Raw genomic sequence first — 21,397 nt, 5'->3', positions numbered from 1 at the left:
GGATTCCAAAAAAGTTGGAACACTATACAAATCGTGAATAAAAACTGAATGCAATGATGTGGAGGTGCCAACTTCTAATATTTTATTCAGAATAGAACATAAATCACGGAACAAAAGTTTAAACTGAGAAAATGTATCATTTTAAGGGAAAAATATGTTGATTCAGAATTTCATGGTGTCAACAAATCCCAAAAAGTTGGGACAAGGCCATTTTCACCACTGTGTGGCATCTCCCCTTCTTCTTACAACACTCAACAGACGTCTGGGGACCGAGGAGACCAGTTTCTCAAGTTTAGAAATAGGAATGCTCTCCCATTCTTGTCTAATACAGGCCTCTAACTGTTCAATCGTCTTGGGCCTTCTTTGTCGCACCTTCCTCTTTATGATGCGCCAAATGTTCTCTATAGGTGAAAGATCTGGACTGCAGACAGGCCATTTCAGTACCCGGATCCTTCTCCTACGCAGCCATGATGTTGTGATTGATGCAGAATGTGGTCTGGCATTATCTTGTTGAAAATGCAGGGTCTTCCTGAAAGAGATGATGTCTGGATGGGAGCATATGTTGTTCTAGAACCTGAATATATTTTTCTGCATTGATGGTGCCTTTCCAGACATGCAAGCTGCCCATGCCACACGCACTCATGCAACCCCATACCATCAGAGATGCAGGCTTCTGAACTGAGCGTTGATAACAACTTGGGTTGTCCTTGTCCTCTTTGGTCCGGATGACATGGCGTCCCAGATTTCCAAAAAGAACTTCGAATTGTGACTCGTCTGACCACAGAACAGTCTTCCATTTTGCCACACTCCATTTTAAATGATCCCTGGCCCAGTGAAAACGCCTGAGCTTGTGGATCTTGCTTAGAAATGGCTTCTTCTTTGCACTGTAGAGTTTCAGCTGGCAACGGCGGATAGCACGTTGAGCCCATTCTGTGATTTCCTTTACAGTAGCATTCCTGTTTGTGGTGCAGTGTCGTTTAAGGGCCCGGAGATCACGGGCATCCAGTATGGTTTACGGCCTTGACCCTTACGCACAGAGATTGTTCCAGATTCTCTGAATCTTCGGATGATGTTATGCACAGTTGATGATGATAGATGCAAAGTCTTTGCAATTTTTCGCTGGGTAACACCTTTCTGATATTGCTTCACTATCTTTCTGCGCAACATTGTGGGAATTGGTGATCCTCTACCCATCTTGGCTTCTGAGAGACACTGCCACTCTGAGAAGCTCTTTTTATACCCAATCATGTTGCCAATTGACCTAATTAGTGTTAATTGGTCTTTCAGCTCTTTGTTATGCTCAAATTCACTTTTTCCAGCCTCTTATTGCTACTTGTCCCAACTTTTTTGGGATTTGTTGACTCCGTGAAATTTTGAATCAATATATTTTTCCTTTAAAATGATACATTTACTCGGATTAAACGTTTGATCTGTCATCTACGTTCTATTACAAATAAAATATTGACATTTGCCATCTCCACATCATTGCATTCAGTTTTTATTCACAATTTGTTTAGTGTCCCAACTTTTTTGGAATCCGGTTTGTATATAATATGCAATTTTTTTTTAATGTTGCTTATCTCTTTTTTTTTTTTGATGGTCAAGAAAAGCTTTTAATCTCATATTCTCACGGAGAATGGAGATCACAAAATTCCTGTATAAGGGGAGAAGAGGGTCTTCAATTTAAAAGCTTGCTCCCTTTTGAGCCGGTTTCCCAGTAATTAATGAAGTGATTTTCTGAAACTGATTTATTTAATAGTATTTTAGTCAAGATACATGTGTTTGGATTGTTTTGAGCATATGACAGGATACCTGACATTTGGATTATGTGACCCAAGTAATTTAATTTTTATTATTTTTTTTTTTAATGAAAGTTTTGATATTGTTTGCTGTTGTAGGAGAGTTTCTATTTGAATCCATTCTCCCTTCTCTGTGAAAATATATTTAAAGCCCTTTCTGCCATCACTACAAACAACACGTAGTAACTTGTAAAAACAAATTATTGTTTATTTTGAATATTGAGTATTCCTTTAGTAGTGCACAGAAAGATGTTTAAATGATGGCTTAAACACGTCTTCCTAGATAACATAAGGTTTTTTCACAGAAAAAGGTATTTACTGTAAGTTCACAATTATGTCTGTCTAACTCTAAATATGTACACACGTGGACAAAATTGTTGGTACCCTTCAGTCAATGAAAGAAAAACTCAAAATGGTCACAGAAATAACTCTAATCTGACAAAAGTAATAATAAATAAAAATTCTATGAAATTTAACCAATGAAAGTCAGACATTGATTTTCAACCATGCTTCAACAGAATTATTTAAAAAAATAAACTCATGAAACAGGCCTGGACAAAAATGATGGTACCCTAACTTAATATTTTGGTGCACAACCTTTTGAGGCAATCACTGCAATCAAACGATTCCTGTAACTGTCAATGAGACTTCTGCACTTCTCAGCAGGTATTTTGGCCCACTCCTCATGAGCAGACTGCTCCAGTTGTCTCAGGTTTGAAGGGTGCCTTTTCCAGACGGCATGTTTCAGCTCTTTCCAAAGATGCTCAATAGGATTGAGGTCAGGGCTCATAGAAGGCCACTTTAGAATAGTCCAATGTTTTCCTCTTAGCCATTCTTGGGTGTTTTCAGCTGTGTGTTTTGGGTCATTGTCCTGTTGCAAGACCCATGTCCTGCGACTGAGACCAAGCTTTCTGACACTGGCCAGCACATTTCTCTCTAGAATCCCTTGATAGTCTTGAGATTTCATTGTACCCTGCACAGATTCAAGACACCCTGTGCCAGATGCAGCAAAGAAGCCCCAAAACATAACAGAGCCTCCTCCGTGTTTCACAGAAGGGACAGTGTTCTTTTCTTGATATGCTTCATTTTTCCATCTGTGAACATAGAGCTGATATGCCTTGGCAAAAAGTTCAATTTTTGTCTCATCTGTCCATAGGACATTCTCCCAGAATCTTTGTGGCTTGTCCACATGTAGTTTGGCAAATTCCAGTCTGGCTTTTTTATGATTTGTTTTCAACAATGGTGTCCTCCTTGATCGTCTCCCATGAAGTCCACTTTGGCTCAAACAACGACAGATGGTGCGATCTGACACTGATGTTCCTTGAGCTTGAAGTTCACCTTGGATCTCTTTAGAAGTTTTTCTGGGCTCTTTTGTTACCATTCGTATTATCCGTCTCTTTGATTTGTCATCAATTTTCCTCCTGCGTCCACGTCCAGGGAGGTTGGCTACAGTCCCATGGATCTTAAATTTCTGAATAATATGTGCAACTGTAGTCACAGGAACATCAAGCTGCTTCGAGATGGTCTTATAGCCTTTACCTTTGACATGCTTGTCTATAATTTTCTTTCTAATCTCCTAAGACAACTCTTTCCTTCGCTTCCTCTGGTCCATGTTGAGTGTGGTACACACCATGTCACCAAACAACACAGTGACTACCTGGAGCCCTATATATAGGTCCACTGACTGATTGCAAGATTGTAGACACCTGTGATGCTAATTAGTGGACACACCTTGGATTAACATGTCCCTTTGGTCACATTATTTTCAGTCTTTTCTAGGGGTACCATCATTTTTGTCCAGGCCTGTTTCATGAGTTTATTTTTTTAAATAATTCTGTTGAAGCATAGTTGAAAACCAATGTCTGACTTTCATTGGTTAAATTTCATAGAATTTTTATTTATTATTACTTTTGTCAGATTAGAGTTGACCATTTTGAGTTTTTCTTTCATTGACTGAAGGGTACCAACAATTTTGTCCACGTGTGTATCTTCATGGATTGATAGCATTACTGATTATGTTGCCTAGTATACATGCAAGCTTATGATTTTGCAAAGAGATACAGTATTATTTTACAATTATGCATTTCTTCCACCTTTTGAACTTTTTTTTTTAGTTTGTTTCATCTTACACTTTTTTAAATCAATCACCTGGATTTAAAATCCTAAATACCCTTTAGTTATTCAAAAAATATTAAGCTCCTGTGAATTATAGTTCTTGATTTTTTGTTGAATCAGTTTTACACACTAGGACTTGCAGTATGTTATCTGGTTTAAGTAAGTTTTTATTTTGGTCAGGGTAAATCTTATTTGTTTTTGTGTGTTTTTATGTAGTTGGTATTCTCTTATACAGTTCTTCTAAAAAGTAAAGTATTGAAGTAAATTGTAATAGTGGATCAGGTTATTATGTGAACACAACTTCTGTAATTTAAAAGCATTTCATCTCATTTGAACACTGTATATAAGCACATGTTGCTCTTTGCTTATTTGTCTCACTTGCATGCTGTCCTTGTGAATCTCTTTCCTCTGTCTTTAAGTAACTTTCTACCACAATCTGAATATGTATATATCTGAATTGTGTAATTGTGTTTCTAAACTTATTTTTGTGTTGCCTGCTTGCTCTCGTATTTATATTGATGTATGTTGATTTTTTTACTTTTGAATTTTTCTTGTGTGCACATTCCTGCATGCCTATATAATATGAATTCTAAAGCGTGTAGCTCTTTACTCTGTACATGCACTTCTTCTATTATCTTCACACTTTAAAAAAATAAATAAGTAAAATCTCCACCACCCTCTTCATACTTTGCATCATATTTGGAAATCTTTGCCACATACTGTTTGTGACAATTGAAAATCATGTTGACACCAGTTAAAATCTAAGATACACTCATCAATAGATATTACAGAAAGATTTTACCTGTTGAGAACACACTATGCATCTTCTGTATTGGTGCAACAATTGGCAGAAGGTATATATGAAACTTCTGCCCCAATTAAAACACAAACACACTCTAATATTTGAATTAGTCTACTAAATGAATGACAGGAATGGTTCACTCACTTGTAATAACATCAGTGGGTGAGTGTTTAACAGATTTGTTTGCCTGTTGTCCCTCAAGCTCTCCTCCATGAGTACCACAGAGTAGCAAGCCATAGATCCTGCTGGTTGCAAAGCACCTTAAACTGTAGTTTGAAATAATGCAGGCTACTGCATTGTTTTTTAAAGGGTATTGATATTGTACCTACCTCTCAGTCAAGCAAGCATATATGATTTTTTCTTTGTTATGACTGTTTATAGTTGTTCTTGTTTAGTCTTTGAGTTTAAACAATAATTGCTGTTGAAAAGTACAATCTGATAATTGTGAAAACGTCTTGTTTTTCTGTAGAGTCAATTTACCGCAGGGGAGCCCGACGCTGGAGAAAGTTGTATTGTGCAAATGGACACACATTCCAAGCAAAACGATTTAATCGGGTAACGTAATTTAATTAGATCTATGATTGTTGCCCAAATTCGAAAAGTCCTCCCAAAGCTTCTAATATTAGTATTCATGTTTTCTTGAACAATTATAAGAGCTAAAACTGAAGCTTAGAGAAGAGCCAACACTATTAATAAATTAGTTTAGTCTGAATGGCCACTCTAAATTTGCCAGGTATGTGTCAGTAATTGTGGATCTTTCGATGCATGAGCTGCTTCATGTAAAATTGCCTGTCCTGTGTTAGTTTTTGGTTGGATGTAATATGTTTCTTCTGCAACCCTGATCTGGATTATGCTGGTATGCTAAAAGAAGAGAAAGTTAAAGGATGTATGGGCTTCTCAGAAGTATAAACATCAGTGCTGAATTGCCTTTATTTCTGTGTTGTACACGTTTCTGTTGCTTTTAAGTATACTTTAATTATACTTGTTTTAACTAGAATGTATTTGGTTATATTATGGAGTCAATTTTTTTCACATCGTACTATATAAATGTAATTGCTTTTCTATTTATGAAAAGATTTAGATGTACTTTTTATGTATGTCACCTGCAGTATTTATAGTTACACAGGACATTAAATTCATTTTTTTCCTCAGAATTCTACACACAACACCCCATAATGACAACATGAAAAAAGTTTGCTTGAGGTTTTTGCAAATTTATTAAAAATAAAAAAACGGAGAAATCACATGTACATAAGTATTCACAGCCTTTGCCATGAAGCGCCAAATTGAGCTCCGGTGCATCCTGTTTCCCCTGATCATCCTTGGGATGTTTCTGCAGCTTCATTGGAGTCCACCTGTGGTAAATTCAGTTGATTGGACATGATTTGGAAAAGCACACACCTGTCTATAGAAGGTCCCACAGTTGACAGTTCATGTCAGAGCACAAATCAAGCATGAAGTCAAAGGAATTGTCTATAGACCTCCGAGACAGGATTGTCTTGAGGCACAAATATGGGGAAGGTTACAGAAACATTTCTGCTGCTTTGATGGTCCCAATGAGCACAGTGGCCTCAATCATCTATAAGTGGAAGAAGTTCAAAACCACCAGGACTCTTCCTAGAGCTGGCCGGCCATCTAAACTGAGCGATCGGGGGAGAAGGGCCTTAGTCAGGGAGGTGACCAAGAAACCGATGGTCACTCTGTCAGAGCTCCAGAGGTCCTCTGTGGAGAGAGGAGAACCTTCCAGAAGGACAACCATCTCTGCAGAAATCCACCAATCAGGCCCTTATGGTAGAGTGACCAGACGGAAGCCACTCCTTAGTAAAAGGCACATGGCAGCCCGCCTGGAGTTTGCCAAAAGGCACCTGAAGGACTCTCAGACCATGAGAAACAAAATTCTCTGGTCTGATGAGACAAAGATTGAACTCTTTGGGGTGAATGCCAGGCATCACGTTTGGAGGAAACCAGGCACCGCTAATCACCAGGCCAATACCATCCCTACAGTGAAGCATGGTGGTGGCACCATCATGCTGTGGGGATGTTTGTCAGCGGCAGGAACTGGGAGACTAGTCAGGATAAAGGGAAAGATGACTGCAGCAATGTACAGAGACATCCTGGATGAAAACCTGCTCCAGAGCGCTCTTGACCTCAGACAGGGGCGACGGTTCATCTTTCAGCAGGACAACGACCCTAAGCACATAGCCAAGATATCAAAGGAGTGGCTTCAGGACAACTCTGTGAATGTCCTTGAGTGGCCCAGCCAGAGCCCAGACTTGATTTCGATTGAACATCTCTGGAGAGATCTTAAAATGGCTGTGCACCGACGCTTCCCATCCAACCTGATGGAGCTTGAGAGGTGCTGCAAAGAGGAATGGGCGAAACTGGCCAAGGATAGGTGTGTCAAGCCTGTGCCATCATATTCAAAAAGACTTGAGGCTGGAATTGCTGCCAAAGGTGCATTGACAAAGTATTGAGCAAAGGCTGTGAATACTTATGTACATGGGATTTCTCAGTTTTTTTATTTTTAATAAATTTGCAAAAACCTCAAGTAAACTTTTTTCATGTTGTCATTATGGGGTGTTGTGTGTAGAATTCTGAGGGAAAAAATGAATTTAATCCATTTTGGAATAAGGCTGTAACATAACAAAATGTGGAAAAAGTGATGCGCTGTGAATACTTTCCAGATGCACTGTATAACAGTATCTGAGAACTTGTCACAGCACCCTGGGCCAGCACTTAGTGAAGAGTGCTATACAAAAAAATTGAATTTAATGCAAAAGTTAAAATATGAGTGTATGTAGAATGCTCAGTAGTTTTATAATGAAATGATAAAAGAAATCTTAAAAGTGGATAGTCATAGTGAATAGACGTGCTTTAATGTGCTTGATAATATGCACAGTCTACTAGAACACCTCATGTTCCTAAACATGCTTGCAAAGTAAAACATGCAAATAAAATGTTAAGTCATTGCATATTTTATTTAGAATTTAGGAATCTGATGTTTTTAGATAAATATGAATATGTTCAGCTCATTTTCTTTTTTCTTTTCTCAGTGTATTTTCTGTCAATTCTGTCAACTGTTTTTTTTTTGTGTTTTTATAAAAGCGAGCGCACTGTGCTATTTGTACTGATCGTATCTGGGGTCTGGGACGTCAGGGCTACAAGTGCATTAACTGCAAGCTTCTGGTTCACAAAAAGTGTCACAAGTTGGTCAGCATTGAATGCGGAAGGCATGTTATACCGGTATGTATACAGACATTGTGTGTGAGTGCATGTTTGTATATATGTGTATGTGTGTGTGTGTATGTATATATGTGCATATATATATATATATACTGTATATGTGTATATATGTCTGATATATGTATATATATATGTATATATATATGTTTGTGTGTGTGTGTGTGTGTGTGTATATATGTATGTATATATGTGTGTGTGTGTGTGTGTATATGTATGTATAATATAATATATATATATATATTAGCCAGTGTTCCTGTTACTTAAAATATTACCAAACGACAAGTTTTTTTTCTGTTTATTTATTAGGAATATCAACAGAAACAGTAGTCAACATTTTACTGTCTGAAGTAATCTTTTATACGGACTTTTGTCCATGTAAACTGAAGTCATTCATATAGTACCTAGCCGGGGACTTGCCAGCATCCCACTTCCTGCTCAGGGTATCTCCATGATGCATTACAGAGTAGTAGGAAGACTGTACCACAGTAAAACTCTTGGTTCCAGAACCAGTGACCTACTTTTAGTGAAATTGGCTATATCTATCTGATGTTTTTCAACACTCCTGCACAAGTTGTGGCCCTTGCCCTGTCAGTGAAGGTTGAGAGAGGTTTAGAAGTTTCTGTATTAATTGCTCCATTTTAATAATTTAATATTGGTTCATTGCACTTTATATATTTAATGAGTAATTAATACCTTAAAGTGCAAGGCTCTTCATTCAAATTTCTGGTTTAGCTGTATTCTATCTTCATATATATTTAAATTTATAAAATTCAGTTGCTTGAATGTTAAACCCTCAGGAAAAGTAATGCCAAAAGCTCATGCTAGCCATGTGGGAAAGAACATGCATATTATACCTGGCCAGTGACATTCAGCTATATAGAGTAAGTCAGATTTTCTAAGAAAAGACAAAACCAGTTCATTTATATTATACTTTAAATATAATTAGGAGTTTCTATGTACTAATGTACTTGTTTTTAAACTCCTGGCTTTCTGTTCCAGGAACCTCTAATGCCTGTACCTCCAACTCATCATGATTCGCTTGAACCTGGTAAGGTATATTTTTATGCAAAATTGAATGGGAAAATCTGAAACTGCAATGTATTTTTTTTCTTTTAAATTTAAAAAAAAATCAATAAAGCAAAAACATTGTTCTATAAAAATGCCAATGACTGTATAGAATAAAGTCACATAGTTTGCGTTACACCAATCTTAAAGCAATCATGACGTTTGATCCATTTAGAAAAAATATCCCTCTGCCTCAGCTCAAAGCTGTATGCATATTAGATAAAGGAAAATTATTTTTTGATTAACAGAAACTGTTAGAAATAATATATATGGTATGTGGGCTTTTCCTTCATTTTGTTTTGCTCCTACATAATTAATTATTTCATTACAGTTAAAAATTTAAAAACAATTACTGATTTAATTATTTGTGCTTTGAAGTATAACTTTTTTAACACTTTTTTAAATGTCAATAGGTAATTTGCTTTTAAGATCCTTTAAAGTTATACCTATTTTTGGATTGTTAAATTGATTTGTTAGATTTATGGTAATAAATGTTTCCCCTAAACATTTTTACCGTTCATGAAAAGTGGTGCAATATGTATGTGTATCTAATTATTAATAATAATCTGTTACTGTGTTGTTTTTGATTTAACATTTTTATTTTGCAGTTATTCCTTATAAATCTTCAAGTAATGAACATCTAGATCATGTTGGAGAAGAAAAAGAGGTAATAAATGATTATGTTGAACTACATTTTTCATATTTATTGAAGAAATGAGAGATGTTCAACCAGTTTTATGTGGTCACTGTGTCTGTATAGATTTAGCATGTCCTTTTTTGTTTTTGTGTGTTTTGGGTTTTCTCACATCCCCAAAGAGCTATTTGTTATTTGTTAGATTATGTAATACAGTATACTATAAAAAGACCTTATTTTAAGTACTGAGTGAGGTTGTGCTGTTTATATCACAAAAAATGTAATAGTATCTTATCCCAGTACTTAATCTAAAGTTAAACAAGGATACTGAATGAGTCGAATCTTTTCGTCTTAAGAAAATTCAGGTTAAGGAATGCCTTAATGGATGCATTTAAAAAAAACAGGTACAGGCAGAAATTAATTTCTCTTTTTTTTGTCATGTATCTGTCACTAAGCTCCTTGGCTAAATAAATAGACAATACCAAACCTCAGGTATTATGTATTAGGCTATTTTACATTTACATTTCTTTATTTAGCTTATGCTTTTATCCAAAGTGACTCAACAACATTTGAGATACAATTGGTTACATTTCTTTTTGTTTTCCAATTAAGGCACAGTCTGGTGAAGTGACTTGCTCAGGGTCACACAGTGTCAGTAGTGGGATTTGAATCCACAACCTCATTGTTTGAAGTCCAAGGTCTTAACCATTGTGTCTGCCTGCCTATTTTATTAGCAGAAGCTTGACTACTAGTGATTGCTGGTTGTAGTAATTATGAGTTACGCATTCATTGCATTAACACAGTTGCTTTGGTAATTTTTTTTTTAAGGAGCCAGGCACTGGAGATGCCAATCTCATTTAGTTTTCGTAATGTTTGAGTTTATTTTTATTCATTTGACCAAATCTTAATTCCATTAAAAGGAACATTTAGCAAAATATAAAATAAAGCTGTTACTAACTGTAGTATCAATTGTTTCCATATATTACATTTTTTTAACATACAATTCTTAATCTAGACATAAGATTGCAGGAAACTTCCAGGGTTTCATCTATTGTTTCAGGATTGTATTTCCTTACATGTTAGCTTTAATTGTAATTTATGATTATACTGCAATCGAACATCACTAAACAGCAGGTCTGATGGTTATTTGGATAGTTGTAAATAAACCATCATCTGCCTTGGAATTAGCAGAATTTAATATTATCAAAAATAATATTTTTTTTTGTGTTTGTGTGTATATTTATTGTGAATCACTTTTGCAATATAGTACTAATTATTGTTTTTGATTTGACTCAAGGTTTATTCCAAATCTGTATGAACAAATATACATTGGTCTCTTACAAAAACCTTAACTCATCAATACAACATACTAAATCCGTTTTTAATAAATACCCTCAAAGTGTATTTTATTAGTCTCAGCATTGTCCACTGTATCCTGTTTTGTTTTTAGTAAAGCTGTCCGCCAAGAGATTAGATGTTTAAAACATATCATTTCAATATTATATATCTATATATATATATTGTGACGGTTTAGGTTCGCTGTCGCTCCCTCAGACCACTCTTCAGACACCAGACAAAAAGTCCAATTATTATTTATTATAATAATAATGTGCACAAAGCACCCTCCTCTCCACAATACTCTAAACAAATACACAATAATCAATAAACCAATCCTCCACTCCCAGACGCTTAGCCACCCTGCCTCCCAACTCAGCTCGTCCGTCTGGGATCTCCCACAGTCCTTTATACTCCTTGACCTGGAAGCGTTTCACCCTCTCTGTCCATGTGACCTGGAACACTTCCGGGTCAGATAAAAATCCTTCTTTTTCTTCACCCAGGAAGCACATCGTTCCCTTTGTCCACGTGACTATGACGTACTTCCTGGGCATAAGGCAAATAGACTCTGGGCCTCCCTGCAGCGACTCCTGGCGGCCCCCATGGTATCCAGCAGGGTTGTGCATTAACAGTCCATTGTCCATAATTCTCTGCTGGCATTCGGGGCACCTCTATGCTGCAAGGAGGGCTCCATCTGCCACCCTGGGGGTATATATAAATTGTTTTATTTTTTTATGGAACTTTTTTTGCAGGTCAGACCTGACTTCTCAATTGCAGACTTTTGCAAATTGGGATGGAGCAAACAAATCGGACAAAGGACAAATATAAACATTGCTGCTGAACATCAGGAGTGATTGTAGCTGAGTTTTATTTAGTGGCAGAGTCCATATTCCCATTGAATCATGTATGGCAATATAGAAGAAATGTGTTTTTGTTTTGCAAATAGAAATAAAAGACATAGCTTTTACTTTTCTGTATTTGATGCAAAAAACTTTCTTCTCTAGCAACATGTCAATGATACTGCAGCAAAAAATACTGCAATACTATACTGGACTACCTCATTTATCATTTATATGATTTTAGATATAAACTTTTTTATGTCAAATTAATTCTGGCCACAACTTTTTAGTAAACTGAACTTTTTAGCAAATTATCAATATAAAGTCTTATGCATAAATAATGTTTCTTGTTACTTTCAAATGGTCTTTGGGTCAATTATACATCCTGGTTCTAAGAGATTTGGCTGATGTACTATAGTCCTATATCTTCCTTCCATATCCTGGTCTTCTATACATGGTTGAATTGCTAATCTACAGTATATCAAAGGCAACTGACCATGTTTATTTGGTGCAAGTGGCCTAAAGTAAGGACATAAAAGCAGTTAAAACTAAGTACTTTAGTATATGTGGGTAATGCTGTAACCTTTACCGTACTGATATTTACCCAGTAGTCTCCTGTTCTTCTGGTGTAAAAGTTGGTTCACTGTCTGTTCACTCACCACATATTTTTGTTGCAGTGAGCTACGTTAATTGTTAAATATTCACAGACCATCTTGCCAATAAGTCTGGCGTTAAACTACAGGAAAAGATATATTCAGAATCATCTCTCATAATTCTTAAAGATCAGCAATTTCACTGCTAGATAAGAAAATCACAATTCATTAGTCAAAAGGTCTTTATCAGGAATGTTGTGGGCGTACTGTGTGTGTCATATTTTCGCGGGGTGCATGTAAAGATGTCTAAAAATTTACAATTTAACAAACATTTGATCTAGTAATATATTACAAATAAAATTGTTATTAAAATAAGTATTGAAAGAACATTGTGCATATTAGGTCACCATTTGTCCAAGTTTGATAACTAATTAACTTTCCCCACACCTTATTAAATATTTTCCAGAGCCGTGAATTTGTAACATGTGTTTCTAAGCATACTTATTAAAATTAGGCCTAAAATTGAGGAGGATGAGGTGCTTGACTGAAACTAAAGGAGCTTTGAGCAAAAAATGAGAGAATACACCAACATATTGTCAGTTTTTGAATAATTATGCTCTTTTCACATTTAAATCCATTATCTTAGATTTTTGTGTTTTGTTTTTATTCATCTGTTTTGGAGTTTAAACATTAGTTAGTAGTAATCATCAAAGTATGCTGATCTTCAAGATCTTCTTGATACAAAACATTGATTTTACTGTTTAAAATCTTTAAGAGAAAACATCCCAAGAAGCAATGAGAAAAGCCATTTATGTCAGTGTTTATAGGTAAACCTAAAATGCATTTTAAAGATGTTATAATGACACAGACTTGATTGTAGCCCAACCTTTTTTCGGGGTTTTTTTTTTTTTTGGTCTCCCAAAACCATTTCTTTTTTCCATGGAGCAAATAATATGGATATGGAATTTGTTGATTCTCCCACCCCCCATTTCAGCTTGGCAAATTCAAGAATAAAAATTGGTCAGGCATGGCTTATAATATTTGTAAGATATGTGCATAATTGAAATTGAGTGTATTGTCACATTTACATTGTGAAATTAAATTCCTACTTGCTTGTTTGAACAATATGCAGCACACTGTCACTTTTCATGAGGGTCTAGTTTTAAACGTGTTTTTAGCGAGATCTTACAGAGAAATGCTTACAGTTTGGAAAGAGTATGTAGTATGAGTAGTCATGTAGTATGAAATACAGTTAGGTCCAGAAATACTTGGACATAGACAACTTTTTTTCTAATTTTGGTTCTGCTCATTACCACAATGAATTTTAAATGAAACAACTCAGATGCAGTTGAAGTGCAGACTTTCAGCTTTATTTCAGTGGGGTGAACAAAACGATTGCATAAAAATGTGAGGCAACTAAAGCATTTTTTTAACACAATCCCTTCATTTCAGGGGCTCAAAAGTAATTGGACAATTGACTCAAAGGCTATTTCATGAGCAGGTGTGGGCAACTCCATCGTTATGTCATTATCAGTACAAAAGGCCTGGAGTTGATTTGAGGTGTGGTGCTTGCATGTGGAAGATTTTGTTGTGAACAGACAACATGCGGTCAAAGGAGCTCTCCATGCAGGTGAAAGAAGCCATCTTTAAGCTGCGAAAACAGAAAAACCCATCCGAGAAATTGCTACAATATTACGAGTGGCAAAATCTACAGTTTGGTACATCCTGAGAAAGAAAGCAAGCATTGATGAGCTCAACAACGCAAAAAGACCTGGATGTCCAAGGAAGACAACAGTGGTGTAAGATCGCAGAATCATTTCCATGGTGAAGAGAAACCCCTTCACAACAGCCAACCAAGTGAACAACACTCTCCATGGGGTAGGCATATCAATATCCAAGTCTACCATAAAGAGAAGACTGCACCAAAGTAAATACAGAGGTTGCACTGCAATGTGCAAGCCACTCATAAGCCTCAAGAATAGAAAGGCTAGATTGGACTTTGCTAAAGAACATCTAAAAAAAGCCAGCACAGTTCTGGAAAAACATTCTTTGGACAGATGAAACCAAGATCAACCTCTACCAGAATGATGGCAAGAAAAAAGTATGGAGAAGGCGTGGAACAGCTCATTATCCAAAGCATACCACATCATCTGTAAAACATAGTGGAGGCATTGTGATGGCTTGGGTGTGCATGGCTTCCAGTGGCACTGGGACACTAGTGTTTATTGATGATGTGACACAGGACAGAAGCAGCCGAATGAATTCTGAGGTGTTCAGAGACATACTGTCTGCTCAAATGCAGCTAAATGCAGTCAAAATGATTGGGCGGCATTTCATGATACAGATGGACAATGACCCAAAACATACAGCCAAAGCAGCCCAGGAGTTTATTAAAGCAAAGAAGTGGAACATTCTTGAATGGCCAAGTCAGTCACCTGATCTTAACCCAATTGAGCATGCATTTCACTTGTTGAAGACTAAACTTTAGACAGAAAGGCCCACATACAAACAGCAACTGAATCTCGCTGCAGTAAAGGCCTGGCAGAGCATTAAAAAGGAGGAAACCCAGCATCTGGTGATGTTGATGAGTTCAAGACTTGAGGCTGTCATTGCCAGCAAAGGGTTTTCAATCAAGTATTAGAAATGAACATTTTATTTTCAGTTATTTAATTTGTCCAATTACTTTTGAGCCCCTGAAATGAAGGGATTGTGTTAAAAAAATGCTTTAGTTGCCTCACATTTTTATGCAATCATTTTGTTCAACCCATTGAATTAAAGCTGAAAGTCTGCACTTCAACTGCATCTGAGTTGTTTCATTTAAAGTTCATTGTGGTAATGTACAGAACCAAAATTAGAAAAAAGTTGTCTCTGTCCAAATATTTATGGACTTAACTGTATGTGTTCCATCACTTTACATTATATAAAACAGGTACATATAGGCCAATGGAAATATAAATACAGTAATGTACAAAATGAGCTCTTCACTTGTGATGATCAATTATGTAACCTTGTCCTGTAACCCTTGACCTTAAACTGTCTCCCAGATTGATGTTTACTTTTGTAGAACTCTGTCATAAGTCACTTTAGCATCTGCTAAAGAAGTAAATGTAAGAGTCTTAAGCTTTCTAGATTTTTCTGCATGAATGTGTCCTGAGCTGAGCAAGCGCCATACCAACATATTGGAGGTTAGTAGTTATAGCTATGTCCAGTCACACGGTCACAGTTGAACAGTAACTACAGAAAGAACTCATAACACTAACCTGTGGAGTACCAGTGTTGACAAAGTGATGCTGCTAATCCGCTAATGATTCTGGTTAGGAAATTCAAAATCTAATTTCAAAACGTAGCACTAAGCTTTGGTGCTATGTGAAAATGGAGCACTTTGAAATAGCAAAAAAAAGATTAAAACATTGAATACCCTTTGGACACATTTCCCCTTGTGAGACATTATTTGCTGTAATGGATCTACAAGACAAAGTGGAGAAATAGACTAGAGATAAATTAAAATCAAATACAAGCAGTACATCACAGCTTACCAGAGTAATAAAATTGTAAATATCAGTGTCAGTTATATTATTTTTTTTTCTGTGTGTCAGTTTGATTTATTATTAACACTATGTAAAAGATTAATCAGGTCCTCATTTCATTTACAGTATGTATTACAGAAGGAAAAAAATGTTTTCCAAGTTTACAATTTGTGGAAAAATTCAATAAAGGGATTTTTGACAAAAAATGTTGAGAGCAATTGCATTACTGCATGCATAACTGCATACACTCGCATATACTGTAAATATTACATAAAAAGAGCCTGCATTGTAATAGTTTTTTTTCCTTTCCTTTTTAGGCTATGAGCAGCAGAGAAAGTGGCAAAGCTCCTAGCAGTTTGGGGCTGGCTGATTTTGACTTAATTCGAGTTATTGGTCGTGGCAGCTATGCTAAGGTTTTATTGGTACGACTGAAAAAAACTGAAAGAATCTATGCAATGAAAGTGGTGAAAAAGGAACTGGTGAATGATGATGAGGTAACTCACTATACTGTATACACTATACTCAATATAACATTTCTCCTGAAATTTATGATTAGGTGTTTGCCTTTTGTTGTTTAACCAGATTAATTATCCTTTCTTGTTTGTCATTTACTCAGGACATTGACTGGGTTCAAACAGAAAAGCACGTCTTTGAGCAGGCATCAAATCACCCCTTCCTTGTGGGATTGCATTCCTGTTTCCAAACAGAGAGCAGGTAAGACTTTTTACAAATATAACAGGCAAATAGATGGCATTGTAGAAAGTGAGAGACCCAGCAAAGCAAAAGGTTGCCTTTTTTCTTTTTAAGTGTAATTTATGTTATGGTGTTGTGATACCCAGATGAAGCTCACCACTTCAAGTATTTGCCATTAAGGACTTTAACAGAATAAAAAATAAGACTGGTGCAATACTCTCAGTAGTAGGTGTTTTCACAAACATGCTAAGCTATTCTTTTCTTATTTCCTTTGCTGCTGGTTTTGAAACTACATACTATACATTCTGTAATCAATATGTAATTGATTATTTGACAACAATCACTTCAACTAAATTGTAAATAATCCTAATAGAGACAAAATGAAGGCACCAATTCTTCTACTAAAACTGGTCAATTCAGAAAATACTGGAAAGAGTATTTATCATATTTGAATAAGTCACCCTTGACACACAACCTGTTGACAATGAGCTTGAAGCTGTACAAACTTTGAGTAAAGAATCTTATTATTTATAACTGTAAATAGGTCTCATTACTTAATGGAATCATGTTCTTTATTTTTCTTTTCTATAGGCTTTTTTTCGTTATAGAATATGTGAATGGGGGAGACTTAATGTTCCATATGCAACGGCAGCGGAAACTTCCTGAAGAACATGCCAGGTAGTACATTTTTTGTTTGTTTTTTTTTTTTTGTTGTTGTTGTTTGTTTTTTTTTTTTTTTTTAACTGAGCTTAATTTAATGTTCCAGTATTTGTGTTTCTGACAGGGCAGAAGAAGTCGTTTCAAAACTGATCACTTTTTATATTGTTAGATGCTTACATTAATTATTTGTTTCCTTTAGAGATTGGCTATCTTTATGACACAAAGAAATCAAATACAGTCTTATGTTTATTATTTGCATTTGTAAAATTCTACTTTTCGTATATTTACTTATTCATTTTCCATATATTCAAGAACATGGGCTCACTGCATTTTTTTGTTGTTTGCTTAGTTTCATTCATTCATTTTTCCGTATCTTATCCCAGGACTGTGTCACGAGTTCAACAGTCTTGGCAGTGATACCCATTCGTCCCTGTCCCCAGCCAAACTTATTAACTTAAGGGTGATATAATCCTCAAAGGGAGCACAGGTCTTCCCTGGGCTCTCCTTCCAACTGGTGATGAGTGTAAAACCTTCACAGGGAAGCATCTGGTTGGGATCTGTTTCTGATGCCTAAAGCACCTCATTTGGTACCTCTTGATGTCAAGGGTCAGTGGCTCAACTCCTAGACTCTCCCTGATGTCCGCTCTTTTCAAATCTCTTAAGGAGAGCCCAGCCACCATATTAAGAAACTTCATTTTGGCCATTGTACCCACAATCTCATCCTTTTGGTCATTACCCAAAGCAAATTACCATAGGTGAGAGTAGGAACGTAGATTGACTGATAAATCGAGAGCTTTGGCTTCTGGCTCATGTCCTTGTTCAACACTACTTCACAGTATAGCAACCGTATAAATGCACTCAAAACCCCAATCCAGCAACTCACCTTCCACTCGGAGAGCACAGCCCTTCTTTTTCTTACAGAGAATCATGGCTTCAGATTTGGAGGTGCTGCTCCTCGTCCTTGCCTCTTCAGACTTCAGACTTCATCACAAACTTCCCCAGTGCATGTTGGAACTCACAGTCCAATGAAGCCAAATGGACCATGTCATCTGCAAAAAGCAGTGACGCAATTCTAATTGCATAGTTTTATTTTAAGGTTCAACTCCAATAAAATCCCAGTTACATTTTTACTTTGCATAGTGATGCTTTAATGTTTTAGTATTATTACATTGAGTACTGTTTATTCAAAATGTGCCGCCTTCCTTAACCCTGTTTCTGATTAATACCACTATTGAATTTATAATGTTGTGTACAATGTTACAAACCTCCTAATGCCAATCAAGATTTGTAAAAATAAAGATGCAAACGAATGTGGAAAATTAACAAATTTTTCTTTATTCAACATTTCTCAGACCAGCTTATTTTTCATTTCTAATGATGTATATGTTTAGTATTAAATTAGATTTATGTTACATGTTCCTCCACATCGGTTAGTTTTATTCTATATCATTTTGTAATTATTGTTGGTCTTAGTTTAACATTTGGATACTGGCTTCAATGCATACTATATTTTGAGCCACTATTTGTAATTGTTATAGCCCTTTAGATCTAGTGAAATTTTTTTTTAAAAAATTGTTTTTGCATTTTCAGGTTTTATTCTGCTGAAATTAGCTTGGCATTAAATTATCTTCATGAACGGGGAATCATTTATAGAGATCTTAAATTGGACAACGTGCTTCTGGATTCAGAGGGACACATTAAACTTACTGACTATGGCATGTGTAAGGTATGTTTCACGTTTCACACTGTGACTAGTAAAGTGCAATATTTACCAAAAATTGTCAGCGTTAGCTAATTTTTCACAAAGGATGTGGCACATGTTGTTTTGGAAATACCAAGAGGATTAGGATGTTACAGGTCTATGTTGGGTTCTAATAGGAGATTAGGAATTGGCAGACTATGTTGGTCAGATTGGGATGCTTTTTTGGGAAAGGAAAAAAAATCTGTCCTGGAAATAAATATTGTAAATTCTAGATTACATGCTTCACAAGTATGCGTACGAGTGACCCACACCAAACCTTCAGTTGCATGATCTCTACACTTGTGTCCATATGTACATATGGCCAATTGACTAGTCCTAAATGGAGGCAAAAGTTGGTGCATGACTGTATAGCCTGTTTCAGGAGTGTCAAACTCAAGGCCCAAGGGCTAGTTCCAGGCCAGTTCCAGACCTTGGACTTTCAAGGATATCAGTCTGTCCGGTTAGGAAGCATTAGCAATTGTGAATCAAATTCACCTGCTTTAGTGCAAATGAAAATGACAACTGGTGCACTGGAGAGGTATAGCAAGACAACACCCAAGAAGGGAATGTTTTTGCAGGTGGTGGCCACAGACAATTGCTCTCTCCTTATCCTTCTTGACTGATACTTCTCTAGTTTTGTGTTTTGCTGTTGTACTTGTCACTACTGGCAGCATGAGGTTGCACAGGTAGTCTATCTAACTCCTCTAGGATGGCACATCCATATGTGCTGCTGCTAGATTGTTTGCCATGTCTCCTAGGACAGTCTCAAGAACATGGAGGAGATACCAGGAGACAGACCTTTACATGAGGAGAGCTGGATCGGGCCGTAGGTAACTGCTCCTTTGTGTGAGGAGGAACTGGAGGAGTACTGTCAGAGCCCTACAAAATGACATCCAGCTGGCTACTGGTGTGCATGTTTCTAAGGGTCCGTTGTCCTCCTGTGGGATCTGTGCTCACAGCCCATCACAATGTAGTACGATTAGCATTCGCCAGAGAATACCACAATTGGCAGCTCCGCCACTGGCACTCTGTACTCTTCACAGCTGAGAGCAGGCTCACACTGAGCACATGTAACTGACTTGATATAGTTTTGAGATACCGTGTTGAATGTTATGTAGCCTGCAACAACATCAAGCATGACCGGTTTGATGGTGGGTCAGTGATGGTCTAAAGAGGCATGTCTTTGGAGGGTCACACAGACCTCCACATACTAAGCAACACTCTGCTAACTTCTGTTGGCTGCCTCAATGAAATTTTCAGAGCCATTGTCAGACCTTGCACTGGTACAGTTGGCCCTGGGTTCTTCTTGGTGCAGGAGAATGCCTGACCTCATGTTGCCAGAGTGTGTAAGCAGTTCTTGGATGACGAAGGCATTGATGCCATTGATTAGCCTGTACATTTCTTAGACCTGAATCCAACTGCGAACCTTTGGGACATTATGTATTAGTGCATCCAACACTACCAAGTAGTGCTACAGACTGTCCAGGAGCTTACAGATGCTCTGATTCAGGTCTGTGAGGGACACCATCCGCCATCTCTTTAGGATGATACCCAGACACACTACTGAGTCATATTATGAGTTGCCATGATGAAATTCACACAAATTGGATCAGCTTGTGATATTAAATTGTGACTTTGATTTTCAGTGTGATGTTGTGTCCAACCCTCAATAGGTTGGTGATTTTGGTTTCCAATGACTGTTGTTACATCATTTTATTCTCAATGAATTACACCGTATTACTGAGTTAAGACTGGTCTTATCACATTTATACTACTGCAACTCACTTCTGGCAGGTGTACCTGTATGTGCTATCAAGCCAGATGGTCCAGAATGTAGCACCCAGTCTAGTATTTAACCAGCCAAGACGGGCATATATTCACTTCAGGTCATCAATAGATTGGCTCCCTGTAGCAGCACTCATCAAGTTCAAATCCCAACTCTTGCCAGTGGGTCAAAACCTGAATATATGGAGGCACTAGTGAAGTGCTATGCTCCTTCTTGCCCATTCAATTCTGCCAGGGAACAGCATCTGGTGATGCCACATCTACGTGGCATAAAGTCTCAATCCAGACACCGAGCTGGTGAAATGGGCTGCCGACCTCCATCCATACTGTTGACTCCCTCAATGTATTCAAGAAGCAATTGAAGACCCATCTTTTTTATAATATCTGTCTAATTGGGGGGTGGGGGTGTGGCAACTTTGCACTGCAATGATTTGTATTCTTGGCTATTTAAGTGTAATTGCTTTACTGATTGTAAATGTTTGAGTTATTACATATTTTCATTTGTCACAATGAACTTTTGCTTCCTGTTTTATTACACTTGCTGGACAAACAGGTCCTAGCCTAAT

General features: G+C 36.8%; 1 protein-coding gene across 1 annotated transcript in view; it reads left to right on the top strand.

Annotated features, from left to right (window-relative positions):
- Positions 1–21,397, top strand: part of prkci (protein kinase C, iota) — a 90,699-nt gene that overhangs the window by 52,445 nt on the left and 16,857 nt on the right. The window contains exons 5-12 of the mRNA XM_039761203.1: positions 5,186–5,271; positions 7,822–7,959; positions 8,959–9,007; positions 9,633–9,691; positions 16,270–16,446; positions 16,569–16,666; positions 17,237–17,323; positions 18,896–19,031. Of these exons, the coding sequence (XP_039617137.1) occupies positions 5,186–5,271; positions 7,822–7,959; positions 8,959–9,007; positions 9,633–9,691; positions 16,270–16,446; positions 16,569–16,666; positions 17,237–17,323; positions 18,896–19,031 (830 nt within the window). The remainder of the gene's footprint in view (positions 1–5,185; positions 5,272–7,821; positions 7,960–8,958; positions 9,008–9,632; positions 9,692–16,269; positions 16,447–16,568; positions 16,667–17,236; positions 17,324–18,895; positions 19,032–21,397) is intronic.

This window comes from Polypterus senegalus, chromosome 1 (genome assembly GCF_016835505.1).
Source record: "Polypterus senegalus isolate Bchr_013 chromosome 1, ASM1683550v1, whole genome shotgun sequence".
In the NCBI taxonomy this organism is placed as follows: Eukaryota; Metazoa; Chordata; class Cladistia; order Polypteriformes; family Polypteridae; genus Polypterus; species Polypterus senegalus.
The sequence above is the reverse complement of the archived record's forward strand: the minus strand, read 5'-3'. Positions and strand labels throughout refer to the sequence as shown.